At 35.1% G+C, this 15,773-nt stretch overlaps 1 protein-coding gene across 1 annotated transcript in view; it reads left to right on the plus strand.

Annotated features, from left to right (window-relative positions):
* fryb (furry homolog b (Drosophila)) overlaps positions 1-15,773 on the plus strand; it is a 184,905-nt gene that overhangs the window by 47,373 nt on the left and 121,759 nt on the right. The window contains exons 5-10 of the mRNA XM_062046964.1: positions 4,400-4,490; positions 4,564-4,643; positions 10,495-10,575; positions 13,940-14,108; positions 15,022-15,114; positions 15,181-15,279. Coding sequence (XP_061902948.1) covers positions 4,400-4,490; positions 4,564-4,643; positions 10,495-10,575; positions 13,940-14,108; positions 15,022-15,114; positions 15,181-15,279 — 613 coding nt within the window. The remainder of the gene's footprint in view (positions 1-4,399; positions 4,491-4,563; positions 4,644-10,494; positions 10,576-13,939; positions 14,109-15,021; positions 15,115-15,180; positions 15,280-15,773) is intronic.

Raw genomic sequence — 15,773 nt, forward strand, 5'->3', positions numbered from 1 at the left:
ATATATATTTTACAAAAAAATAAATAAAATAATAATAATAATAATAATAAAATAAAGATTACTCCATGCATATATATATATATATATATATATATATATATATATATATATATATATATATTATATATATATATATATATATATATATATATATATATATATATATATGGAGTAATCTTTATTTTATTATTATTATTATTATTGTTTTATTTATTTTTTTGTAAAATATATATATATATATATTTACAATATATATAGGGAGTAATCTTTTTTTTAAATTTTATTTTATTTATTTTTTATTTTTTGTAAATATATATATATATATATATATATATATATATATATGGAGTAATCTTTATTTTATTATTATTATTATTATTATTCTATTTATTTTTTTGTAATATATATAATATATATATATATATATATATATATATATATATATATATATATACAGTATATATAGGGAGTAATCTTTTTTTTTTTAATTGTATTTTATTTATTTTTCATTTTTTGTAAACAGTATTTTTTTCTGTTTAATAACATTTATTTTATTTCTGATTATTATTATTAATAATGTATTATTATTTATTTTTTCTTTATTTAATTGATGTATATGCAAATACTACTTTGTTTTTCTGCTGTTTCTTTCTTTTTTGGAGGGGGGGGTGGTATGGTTGGGATATAAAGAAATCAAATATATATTTTGACATTTAGGGCAGACAACAGATATATGATGTAATGGATAGGAATGTCTGATGCTGGATCTCAATAAAAAAATAATTAAAATAAAATAAAATAAAAAAATAAAAATACATTTTGTGTAAATGCTGAAGAGCCAAAGTCAAACTGAAATGCTAACACAGTGATTCTCAAAATGCTGTATGCCAAATAATCAATTAATTAAATATTCAAACACAGTGTTACCCTTCAAATTGTGTGTAATGCTACAGTGGTCAACTATGCTACTGTATTTTAATGTTGGTCGTTAATTAAAGAGCCAAGTGCTTTCTGAGGTGCTACTTGGTAAAAAAAAAAAGTTAGTTAACAGTTAGGACGCTGGCCAGATAGCGTCAAGTAACTAAACATATGAGCAAAATGAGCTAAAAAAAACATGCTAACAATAGCATGTTTACAGTTAGCAGTAGTGAAATACCAAAATATACAAACCCCGTTTCCATATGGGTTGGGAAATGGTGTTAGATGTAAATATAAACGGAATACAATGATTTGCAAATCCTTTTCAACCCATATTCAGTTGAATGCACTACAAAGACAACATATTTCATGTTCAAACTCATAAACTTTATTTTTTTTTGCAAATAATAATTAACTTAGAATGTCATGGCTGCAACACGTGCCAAAGTAGTTGGGAAAGGGCATGTTCACCAGTGTGTTACATGGCCTTTCCTTTTAACAACACTCAGTAAAGGTTTGGGAACTGAGGAGACACATTTTTGAAGTGGAATTATTTCCCATTCTTGCTTGATGTACAGCTTAAGTTGTTCAACAGTCCGGGGGTCTCCCTTCTGCTATTTTAGGCTTCATAATGCACCACACATTTTAAATGGGAGACAGGTCTGGACTACAGGCAGGCCAGTCTAGTACCCGCACTCTTTTACTATGAAGCCACGTTGATGTAACACGTGGCTTGGCATTGTCTTGCTGAAATAAGCAGGGGCGTCCATGGTAACGTTGCTTGGATGGCAACATATGTTGCTCCAAAACCTGTATGTACCTTTCAGCATTAATGGTGCCTTCACAGATGTGTAAGTTACCCATGTCTTGGGCACTAATACACCCCCATACCATCACACATGCTGCCTTTTACACTTTGCGCCTAGAACAATCCGGATGGTTCTTTTCCTCTTTGACGTCCACAGTTTCCAAAAACAATTTGAAATGTGGACTCGTCAGACCACAGAACACTTTTCCACTTTGCATCAGTCCATCTTAGATGAGCTCAGGCCCAACGAAGCCGACGGCGTTTCTGGGTGTTGTTGATAAACGGTTTTTGCCTTGCATAGGAGCGTTTTAACTTGCACTTACAGATGTAGCGACCAACTGTAGTTACTGACAGTGGGTTTCTGAAGTGTTCCTGAGCCCATGTGGTGATATCCTTTACACACTGATGTGGCTTGTTGATGCAGTACAGCCTGAGGGATGGAAGGTCACGGGCTTAGCTGCTTACGTGCAGTGATTTCTCCACATTCTCTGAACCCTTTGATGATATTACGGAGCGTAGATGGTGAAATCCCTAAATTCAAAGGTTTTTCTTAAACTGTTCAACAATTTGCTCAGGCATTTGTTGACAAAGTGGTGACCCTCGCCCCATCCTTGTTTGTGAATGACTGAGCATTTCATGGAATCTACTTTTATACCCAATCATGGCACCCACCTGTTCCCAATTTGCCTGTTCACCTGTGGGATGTTCCAAATAAGTCTTTGATGAGCATTCCTCAACTTTATCAGTATTTATTGCCACCTTTCCCAACTTCTTTGTCACGTGTTGCTGCCATCAAATTCTAAAGTTAATGATTATTTGCAAGAAAAAACAAAAGTTTATCAGTTTGAACATCAAATATGTTGTCTTTGTAGCATATTCAACTGAATATGGCTTGAAAATGATTTGCAAATCATTGTATTCCGTTTATATTTACATCTAACACAATTTCCCAACTCATATGGAAACGGGGTTTGTATGACACTGGGGTGTATACCTGTTAAATTATATTAAAAGCAATCTAGTAGAGATGTCCGATAATATCGGCCTGCCGATATTATCGGCCGATATATGCGTTAAAATGTAATATCGGAAATTATCGGTATCGTTTTTTTTATTATCGGTATCGTTTTTTTAATTATCGGTATCGTTTTTTTTATTTATTTTTTTTTATTTTTATTAAATCAACATAAAAAACACAAGATACACTTACAATTAGTGCACCAACCCAAAAAACCTCCCTCCCCCATTTACACTCATTCACACAAAAGGGTTGTTTCTTTCTGTTATTAATATTCTGCTTCCTACATTATATATCAATATATATCAATACAGTCCGCAAGGGATACAGTCCGTAAGTGGGGATGTCCGATAATGGCTTTTTGCCGATATCCGATATGCCGATATTGTCCAACTCTTTAATTACCGATACCGATATCAACTGATACCGATATCAACCGATATATACAGTCGTGGAATTAACACATTATTATGCCTAATTTGGACAACCAGGTGAAGATAAGGTACTTTTTAAAAAAATGAATCAAATAAAATAAGATAAATAAATTAAAAACATTTTCTTGAATAAAGAAGAAAGTAAAACAATATAAAAACAGTTACATAGAAACTAGTAATGAATGAAAATTAGTAAAATTAACTGTTAAAGGTTAGTACTATTAGTGGACCAGCAGCACGCACAATCATGTGTGCTTACGGACTGTATCCCTTGCAGACTGTATTGATATATATTGATATATAATGTAGGAAGCAGAATATTAATAACAGAAAGAAACAACCCTTTTGTGTGAATGAGTGTAAATGGGGGAGGGAGGTTTTTTGGGTTGGTGCACTAATTGTAAGTGTATCTTGTGTTTTTTATGTGGATTTGATAAAAAAAAAATATAAAAAAATGATACTGATAATAAAAAAACCGATACAGATAATTTCTGATATTACATTTTAACGCATTTATCAGCCGATAATATCGGACATCTCTATCCGTAAGCACACATGATTGTGCGTGCTGCTGCTCCACTAATAGTACTAACCTTTAACAGTTAATTTTACTCATTTTCATTCATTACTAGTTTCTATGTAACTGTTTTTATATTTTATTCAAGAAAATGTTTTTAATTTATTTATCTTATTTTACACATTTTTTAAAAAGTACCTTATCTTCACCATACCTGGTTGTCCAAATTAGGCATAATAATGTGTTCATTCCACGACTGCATATATCGGTTGATATCGGTATCGGTTGATATCGGTATCGGTAATTAAAGAGTTGGACAATATCGAGATATCGGCAAAAAGCCATTATCGGACATCCCTACAATCTAGCATGCTAAAATGCTAACTGTAACACATGTCAAGTGCCAAAATGTATTACTCTGAAGTGTGTACCTAAAAATAAATACATTAAAATGGTGGGATGCTAACGTTAGCATGCATTGATTGATTGATTGGAACTTTTATTAGTAGATTGCACAATACGGTACATATTCCTTGCAATTGACCACTAAATGGTAACACCCCAATACGTTTTTCAGCGTTAATCAAATCGTGGTATTCATGGCATCAGGCACCAAAATATGTGTGTGCGTGTGTGTGCGTGTGTGTGCGTGTGTGTGTGTGTGTGTGTGTGTGTGTGTGTGTGTGTGTGTGTGTGTCTCTCAGTGACGAGCAGCAGAAGGACTACCTGCTGGAGCGCAGGGACTTGGCCATAGACTTCATCTTCTCCCTGGTACTCATAGAGGTCTTGAAGCAGGTACGTGTCGGACTCTGCACGATGTCACCGCCTCACCTGCCCGCGGGTGACCATGGTCTTCTTCTCCCTCCAGATCCCCCTGCACCCCCTCCTGGATGGACTCATCCAAGAAGTCATTAACTTGGCTTTCAAGCACTTCAAGTATAAGGAGGGGTAAGTAAGCTGATTGTACCTCCTTAAATAAGGTAGAACAGGTAGTACAATACACTTCTACAACTACTAGATACAGGTAATACAATACACTTCTACAACTACTAGATACAGGTAGTACAATACACTTCTACAACTACTAGATACAGGTAATACAATACACTTCTACAACTACTAGATACAGGTAGTACAATACACTTCTACAACTACTAGATACAGGTAATACAATACACTTCTACAACTACTAGATACAGGTAGTACAATACACTTCTACAACTACTAGATACAGGTAGTACAATACACTTCTACAACTACTAGATACAGGTAGTACAATACACTTCTACAACTACTAGATACAGGTAGTACAATACACTTCTACAACTACTAGATACGGGTAGTACAATACACTTCTACAACTACTAGATACAGGTAGTACAATACACTTCTACAACTACTAGATACAGGTAGTACAATACACTTCTACAACTACTAGATACGGGTAGTACAATACACTTCTACAACTACTAGATACATGTAGTACAATACACTTCTACAACTACTAGATGCAGGTAGTACAATACACTTCTACAACTACTAGATACCGCTCGTACAATACACTGCTACAACTACTAGATACAGGTAGTACAATACACTTCTACAACTACTAGATACAGGTAGTACAATACACTTCTACAACTACTAGATACAGGTAGTACAATACACTTCTACAATTACTAGATACAGGTAGTACAATACACTTCTACAACTACTAGATACAGGTAGTACAATACACTTCTACAACTACTAGATACAGGTAGTACAATACACTTCTACAACTACTAGATACAGGTAGTACAATACACTTCTACAACTACTAGATACATGTAGTACAATACACTTCTACAACTACTAGATACAGGTAGTACAATACACTTCTACAACTACTAGATACAGGTAGTACAATACACTTCTACAACTACTAGATACAGGTAGTACAATACACTTCTACAACTACTAGATACAGGTAGTACAATACACTTCTACAACTACTAGATACAGGTAGTACAATACACTTCTACAACTACTAGATACAGGTAGTACAATACACTTCTACAACTACTAGATACATGTAGTACAATACACTTCTGCAACTACTAGATACAGGTAGTACAACACACCTCTACAACTACTAGATACAGGTAGTACAATACACTTCTACAACTACTAGATACCGGTAGTACAATACACTTCTACAACTACTAGATACAGGTAGTACAATACACTTCTACAACTACTAGATACAGGCAGTACAATACACTTCTACAACTACTAGATACAGGTAGTACAATACACTTCTACAACTACTAGATACAGGTAGTACAATACACTTCTACAACTACTAGATACCGGTAATACAATACACTTCTACAACTACTAGATACAGGTAGTACAATACACTTCTACAACTACTAGATACCGGTAATACAATACACTTCTACAACTACTAGATACAGGTAGTACAATACACTTCTACAACTACTAGATACCGGTCGTACAATACACTTCTACAACTACTAGATACAGGTAGTACAATACACTTCTACAACTACTAGATACCGGTCGTACAATACACTGCTACAACTACTAGATACAGGTAGTACAATACACTTCTACAACTACTACATACCTGTAGTACAATACACTTCTACAACTTCTAGATACAGGTAGTACAATACACTTCTACAACTACTAGATACAGGTAGTACAATACACTTCTACAACTACTAGATACAGGTAGTACAATACACTTCTACAACTACTAGATACAGGTAGTACAATACACTTCGACAACTACTAGATACAGGTAGTACAATACACTTCTACAACTACTAGATACCGGTAGTACAATACACTTCTACAACTACTAGATACAGGTAGTACAATACACTTCTACAACTACTAGATACAGGTAGTACAATACACTTCGACAACTACTAGATACAGGTAGTACAATACACTTCTACAACTACTAGATACCGGTAGTACAATACACTTCTACAACTACTAGATACAGGTAGTACAATACACTTCTACAACTACTAGATACAGGTAGTACAATACACTTCTACAACTACTAGATACCGGTAATACAATACACTTCTACAACTACTAGATACAGGTAGTACAATACACTTCTACAACTACTAGATACCGGTCGTACAATACACTTCTACAACTACTAGATACAGGTAGTACAATACACTTCTACAACTACTAGATACCGGTCGTACAATACACTGCTACAACTACTAGATACAGGTAGTACAATACACTTCTACAACTACTACATACCTGTAGTACAATACACTTCTACAACTTCTAGATACAGGTAGTACAATACACTTCTACAACTACTAGATACAGGTAGTACAATACACTTCTACAACTACTAGATACAGGTAGTACAATACACTTCTACAACTACTAGATACAGGTAGTACAATACACTTCTACAACTACTAGATACGGGTAGTACAATACACTTCTACAACTACTAGATACCGCTCGTACAATACACTGCTACAACTACTAGATACAGGTAGTACAATACACTTCTACAACTACTAGATACAGGTAGTACAATACACTTCTACAACTACTAGATACAGGTAGTACAATACACTTCTACAATTACTAGATACAGGTAGTACAATACACTTCTACAACTACTAGATACAGGTAGTACAATACACTTCTACAACTACTAGATACAGGTAGTACAATACACTTCTACAACTACTAGATACAGGTAGTACAATACACTTCTACAACTACTAGATACATGTAGTACAATACACTTCTACAACTACTAGATACAGGTAGTACAATACACTTCTACAACTACTAGATACAGGTAGTACAATACACTTCTACAACTACTAGATACAGGTAGTACAATACACTTCTACAACTACTAGATACAGGTAGTACAATACACTTCTACAACTACTAGATACATGTAGTACAATACACTTCTGCAACTACTAGATACAGGTAGTACAACACACCTCTACAACTACTAGATACAGGTAGTACAATACACTTCTACAACTACTAGATACCGGTAGTACAATACACTTCTACAACTACTAGATACAGGTAGTACAATACACTTCTACAACTACTAGATACAGGCAGTACAATACACTTCTACAACTACTAGATACAGGTAGTACAATACACTTCTACAACTACTAGATACAGGTAGTACAATACACTTCTACAACTACTAGATACCGGTAATACAATACACTTCTACAACTACTAGATACAGGTAGTACAATACACTTCTACAACTACTAGATACCGGTAATACAATACACTTCTACAACTACTAGATACAGGTAGTACAATACACTTCTACAACTACTAGATACCGGTCGTACAATACACTTCTACAACTACTAGATACAGGTAGTACAATACACTTCTACAACTACTAGATACCGGTCGTACAATACACTGCTACAACTACTAGATACAGGTAGTACAATACACTTCTACAACTACTACATACCTGTAGTACAATACACTTCTACAACTTCTAGATACAGGTAGTACAATACACTTCTACAACTACTAGATACAGGTAGTACAATACACTTCTACAACTACTAGATACAGGTAGTACAATACACTTCTACAACTACTAGATACAGGTAGTACAATACACTTCGACAACTACTAGATACAGGTAGTACAATACACTTCTACAACTACTAGATACCGGTAGTACAATACACTTCTACAACTACTAGATACAGGTAGTACAATACACTTCTACAACTACTAGATACAGGTAGTACAATACACTTCGACAACTACTAGATACAGGTAGTACAATACACTTCTACAACTACTAGATACCGGTAGTACAATACACTTCTACAACTACTAGATACAGGTAGTACAATACACTTCTACAACTACTAGATACAGGTAGTACAATACACTTCGACAACTACTAGATACAGGTAGTACAATACACTTCTACAACTACTAGATACAGGTAGTACAATACACTTCTACAACTACTAGATACAGGTAGTACAATACACTTCTACAACTACTAGATACAGGTAGTACAATACACTTCTACAACTACTAGATACAGGTAGTACAATACACTTCTACAACTACTAGATACAGGTAGTACAATACACTTCTACAACTACTAGATACCGGTAATACAATACACTTCTACAACTACTAGATACAGGTAGTACAATACACTTCTACAACTACTAGATACCGGTAATACAATACACTTCTACAACTACTAGATACAGGTAGTACAATACACTTCTACAACTACTAGATACCGGTCGTACAATACACTTCTACAACTACTAGATACAGGTAGTACAATACACTTCTACAACTACTAGATACCGGTCGTACAATACACTGCTACAACTACTAGATACAGGTAGTACAATACACTTCTACAACTACTACATACCTGTAGTACAATACACTTCTACAACTTCTAGATACAGGTAGTACAATACACTTCTACAACTACTAGATACAGGTAGTACAATACACTTCTACAACTACTAGATACAGGTAGTACAATACACTTCTACAACTACTAGATACAGGTAGTACAATACACTTCGACAACTACTAGATACAGGTAGTACAATACACTTCTACAACTACTAGATACAGGTAGTACAATACACTTCTACAACTACTAGATACAGGTAGTACAATACACTTCGACAACTACTAGATACCGGTAGTACAATACACTTCTACACCTACTAGATACCGGTAGTACAATACACTTCTACAACTACTAGATACTGGTAGTACAACACACTTCTACAACTACTAGATACCTGTAGTACAATACACTTCTACAACTACTAGATACAGGTAGTACAATACACTTCTACAACTACTAGATACAGGTAGTACAATACACTTCTACAACTACTAGATGCAGGTAGTACAATACACTTCTACAACTTCTAGATACAGGTAGTACAATACACTTCTACAACTACTAGATACAGGTAGTACAATACACCTCTACAACTACTAGATACAGGTAGTACAATACACTTCTACAACTACTAGATAAAGGTAGTACAACACACCTCTACAACTACTAGATACCGGTAGTACAATACACTTCTACAACTACTAGATACCGGTAGTACAATACACTTCTACAACTACTAGATACAGGTAGTACAATACACTTCTACAACTACTAGATACAGGTAGTACAATACACTTCTACAACTACTAGATACCGGTCGTACAATACACTTCTACAACTACTAGATACCGGTAGTAGATACAGGTAGTACAATACACTTCTACAACTACTAGATACAGGTAGTACAATACACTTCTACAACTACTAGATACAGGTAGTACAATACATTCTACTCTTAAATGGGTGTCATTTTGTTTGTTTTTATGGTGGATGGACATTTTTACAACATCCTCAAGGTTCAGTGACCATGTGTTGGTTGGATATATATATTTTTTTGTTGCACCATGACTAGGGAAGGTTGTTTGCATTAGGTCATATAAATACATTATGCGCAAGATGTTATTAAAAGCAAAAAGTATTGGGACACTGACAGGAAGTGCAAACTGACGTTCTTCAAGATTTGTGAGTGTTCTTCCACACCGGACCCACCCAGGCGAGCATTTGTGGACCCTGCTTTGTCCAAAATCTCTGGCTCAGTTGCAAAATGAGGACCGAGGAACTAGCAAGTTGGAAGTGTCCCACTTGGAATGTCCACCTTGTCTAATCCCATGTCTCTGTCAGCTATCTGGGACCCAACACTGGCAACATGCACATGGTGGCGGACCTCTACGCTGAAGTGGTGGGAGTGGTGGCTCAGTCCAGGTACTTCAATATTTAGTCCTGTAACATCTTATTTGTGTGAGCACAAACACCCCTCGGGAGCACGCCGCACGCACATTCCCGCCGCAGGCCCGTCTCCCACATGCCTTTCTAAATATAGCCATGTTGATACAAATCTCTTCGTGTTGTGTGTCCGCACGCACACGTCACACATCAACAACCAGTGCACACACACACACATGCAGCAAAATAGGGATTAGGAATTGGGTAATGCACGGCACAAAATGTACGGTGTGATTGAGGGCAGCGTGACACTTCATTTATTCACCTGCTACTGGAACGATTCCACACAGAACAGCAATCTATTTGTGGCAGCAGTGTCAACGTGTCATCTTAGGACTGCAGCTATCATGACTTAGTCGCTTCCATTCATCAAGTCGTCGGACTTTGTCGCCGTCACACCTCAATTAGGGAAAATAGTTGGAATAAACAAAGGTAACGGCAACCTGAGGGTTCCTGGTTCGATCCCCAGCTTCTACCGCCCTAGTCACGTCCGTCGTGTCCTTGAGCAAGACACTTCACCCTTGCTCCTGACGGGTGGTGGTTAGGGCCTCGCATGGCAGCTCCCGCCATCAGTGTGCGAATTGTGTGTGTGAATGTGTGTGTGAATGGGTGTGTGTGGAAATAGTGTCAAAGCGCTTTGAGTACCTTGAAGGTAGAATAGCGCTATACAAGTATAACCCATTTACCATTCTATTTTCTATAATCTTCATTACCTTCTCTTTACCTTATTTTACCTTCTATTTATTTATCTTCCTATAGCTTTTACTTACCTTTTTACCTTCTATTTTTTATTTTTTTAAAACTTATTTTTCCTTCTATTTACTTTTTATTCACTTTCTTTTACCTTATATTTACTTTTTATGTACCTTCTATTTTCCATCTATTAATTTATCTTCTTTTAGCTTTTATTGACCTCTTTTACCTTTTTACCTTATTTTACCTTCTATTTACCTTCTATTTATTTATCTTCTTTTACCTTTTATTGACCTCTTTTACCTTTTTACATTATTTTACCTTCTATTTACTTTTTTTACCTTTTTAACATTATTTTACCCCTCTATTTACCTTATTTTACTTTCTATTTACCTTCTATTTATTAATCTTCTTTTACCTTTTATTGACCTCTTTTACCTTTTTACATTATTTTACCTTCTATTTACTTTTTTTTACCTTTTTAACATTATTTTACCCCTCAATTTACCTTTTTTTAACCTTCTATTTACCTTATTTTAAGTTTTATTTACCTTATTTCACCTTTTTATTTAATACTTTCCCCTTCTATTTACCTTCTTTTACCTTTTATTTACATTATTTAACCTTTTTATGTATCATCTTTGACTTTTATTTAAAATCTCCTTCTATTTACCTTCTATATAACTTCTATTTATTTATCTTATTTGAGCTTTTATTTACCTCTTTTACCTTTTTACATTATTTTACCTTCTATTTATTTAAAAAAAAAACTTTTTAAACATTATTTTACCCCTCTATTTACCTTCTTTTACCTTCTATTTACCTTATTTTAATTTGTATTTACCTTCTTTTACCTTTTTATTTAGTACTTTCCCCTTCTATTTACCTTCTTTTACCTTTTATTTACATTATTTTACCTTTTTATGTCTCATCTTTGACTTTTATTTAAAATTTCCTCCCTCTATTTACCTTCTATTTATTTATCTTATTTTAGCTTTTATTGACCTCTTTTACCTTTTTACATTATTTTACCTTCTATTTACTTTTTTTTAAACCTTTTTAACATTATTTGACCCCTCTATTTACCTTATTTTACCTTCTATTTACCTTATTTTAAATATTTACTTTATTTTACCTTTTTATTTAATACGTCCCCCTTCTATTTACCTTCTTTTACCTTTTATTTACATTATTTTACCTTTTTATGTATCATCTTTGACTTTTTATTTAAAATGTCATCCTATTTACCTTCTTTTACCTTCTATTTACCTTCTATTTATTTATCTTCTTTTAGCTTTTATTGACCTCTTTTACCTTTTTACATTATTTTACCTTCTATTTACTTTTTTTAAAACCTTTTTAACATTATTTTACCCCTCTATTTACCTTTTTACCTTCTATTTACCTTATTTTAAGTTTTATTTACCTTTTTATTTAATACTTTCCCCTTCTATTTACCTTTTTACCTTTTATTTACATGATTTTACCTTTTTATGTATCATCTTTGACTTTAATTTAAAATTCCCTCCTATTTACCCTTTATCTTATTTTACCGTCTTTTATCTTCTTTTTATCTTGTTTTACCTTTTTTATTTATTTTATGATTACTTTCTTTTACCTTAATTACCTTCTTGTACCTTATTTGACCTTCTTTTCACTTATTATATACATTATTTTACCTTCTATTTACTTTTGTATGTATCTTATTTTACCTTCCATTAACCCTTCACCTTCTTTTACCATCTTTTAGAATATATTTAATCTATTTTACCTTCCTTTATGCGGTCCAGATTTTATAGATTTTTATTAGTTACACTTCTTAATCGAAGCAACATAATTAAATCATAGCTTTTCCGAATCGAATTAATCAATTTACTTGATTAATAGTTGCCGCTCCACATATATTTCAAGAAAACACTGTTATTAATAAATTAGATTATTGTTCAATTGCATCGTTTTGCTCATTTTTAATTGTTGCTGTTTATGTTATTCCTCAAACAATGTCAACAAAATAGTCAAATCTTACTGAACACCTAAAAATAACCTCTTAAAAAATAAGGAATATGTAAGAAATGCTTGATTAAGTGTGTGAAAATGTGAACATAGAGAGAACCTGAGAACTATTTTCCGCAGGTTTAGTGCCAGGAAGTTACAGCTGTGCTCTAAAGGGTGAGCGCGGCTGAGTTGGTGTGGTCTTGGTGGGGACGAGCGCCTTGCATCATTTACACACCACGTTGGTCTGACCACGGTCCCTTTTTGAAAAAACAAAAAAACAATGCCATGATGTCGAGGTGAACTTTTCTGTTTTGGCCACAATTTCTTCTTTTTTTACTTTTCATATTGATATCAATCACGTGTCTCTCAGGATAAATATTGATAAGGTTTTATCGCCCAGGCCTGTGTTGAATCCACAAGACAAATCGTTAAGAAATTAAACATTTTTTAAAAAACAATGCAATCACACAGGCTCTTTGTCTGCTAGCTTTATGCTAACATACAATGGTGAATCCCATTGACCGACAACAAAAACTAGCATTGCGATCGTTATAAACATTTACAAACCTTTTACATTGTCAATTTTAGCTCAATTGTTGCTGTCTTTTGTTGCTTTTTCCCCCCCTGATTTCCATCTCTGTGACCTCCTCTTCAGGTTCCCTGCTGTGAGGAAGAAGTTCATCTCCGAGCTGAAGGAGCTGAGACAGAAGGAGCAGAGCCCCTACGTCCTCCAGTCCACCATCAGCCTCATCATGGGCCTGAAGTTCTTCCGCATCAAAATGTACCCCGTGGAGGACTTTGAGGCCTCCTTCCAGTTCATGCAGGTAGGTAATAAAGATGACTTCTGTATGAAGGCGGTATAGTTCTTACTAGGGTTGTCTCCATACCAATATTTTGGTATCCGTACCAAAATGTATTTCGATACTTTTCTAAATAAAGGGGACCACAAAAAATGGCTTTATTCAAACAAAAAATATTAGTGTACATTAAACATATGTTTATTATTGTAAAGTAGTCCTTAAATAAAATAGTGAACATGCTAGGCAACTTGTCTTTTAGTAGTAAGTAAACAAACAAAGGCTCCTAATTAGTCTGCTGACATATGTTATGTATACTGGATGGAGTTGACGGCACAGACACCATGGGGCAGTAATGTTCTATGATTTATTACAGATATAGTCAATATATATATATATAATAATAATAAACAATACTAACTAAAACTATAGAATAGACTGTGTGACAAAACCCAAGAGTGTGTATATGTGAGGCTATGTGAATGATTAGCGGAAGTGTGTGTTACCGAGTGTTGTTCCAAACTGGAAGTCCAAGAGGGCGAGGCAAAAAGGACTTGAACTTGGAACTATTTTCTGTTTCAACACGGTCTATCTACACTTATGTTCAAATGTAATAATCACTTATTCTTCTCTTCTTTGATACTTTACATTAGTTTTGGATGATACCACACATTTAGGTATCGATCCCATACCAAGTAGTTACAGGATCATACATTGGTCATATTCGAAGTCCTCATGTGTCGTATTTACTGACTTTATAAACATAATATACATTTAAAAAGAGGAAAAAAGATTTTGTGACGATAGAAAATATCGATGTAATCATAGTACTATCGACTAGATACGCTGTTGTACTTGGTATTTGATTAATTAGTACCGCGATACTATACTGGTACGGGTATACCGTACAAATCACTTGATGTTGTCTTCCTGTGTGTAGGAGTGTGCACAGTATTTCCTGGAGGTGAAGGACAAAGACATTAAACACTCGCTGGCCGGACTTTTTGTGGAGATTCTCGTACCCGTCGCTGCCGTGAGTGTGGTTTAGCCCCGCCCCCATCTCGCTGCACAACCGTCTAACCGCTTCGTCCGCACGCAGACTGTGAAGAACGAGGTGAACGTGCCGTGCCTGCGCAACTTTGTGGAGAGTTTGTACGACACCACGTTGGACCTGTCCTCCAGGAAGAAGCACTCCCTGGTGAGTGATCTCCCCTCCTTTCCTCCCCATTAGCAGCAATTTGTGTGGGGCGTTATCTCTCGGCGGGGAGGAAATAGGAGGAGGGACAGTTCATGAGGTTGTGGGGAGGGGGGGGGGGGGGGGGGGTTTGAATGTCCAGGGTGAGTGGAGTGTGGGGATGTTGCAACGGTTCAAATCGGTTGAGAAATGTGGGATATGGAGAGGTTTGCCCATTCATTTTTAAGGGGGGGGGGGGGTTCCTGGTAATTACGGGTAATCGGGGAATTTTCGGAACAGGGAAACATGATGGCTTGAATGTCCAGGGTGAGTGGAGTGTGTGGATGTTGGAACGGTTCAAATCGGATAAGAAACGTGGGATGTGCCCAAGTTTGTTTATTGCCCATTCATCGTCAATTGGGAGAAACTCCTGGAAATTCCGGTAAAATCGTGAATTTGGGTAAACGGAAAACATGTTTTGCCTTCGATATCTCGTGTGAGTTGTGTGTGTGGATGGC

The sequence above is a fragment of the Entelurus aequoreus genome, linkage group LG05 (genome assembly GCF_033978785.1).
Source record: "Entelurus aequoreus isolate RoL-2023_Sb linkage group LG05, RoL_Eaeq_v1.1, whole genome shotgun sequence".
Classification (NCBI taxonomy): Eukaryota; Metazoa; Chordata; class Actinopteri; order Syngnathiformes; family Syngnathidae; genus Entelurus; species Entelurus aequoreus.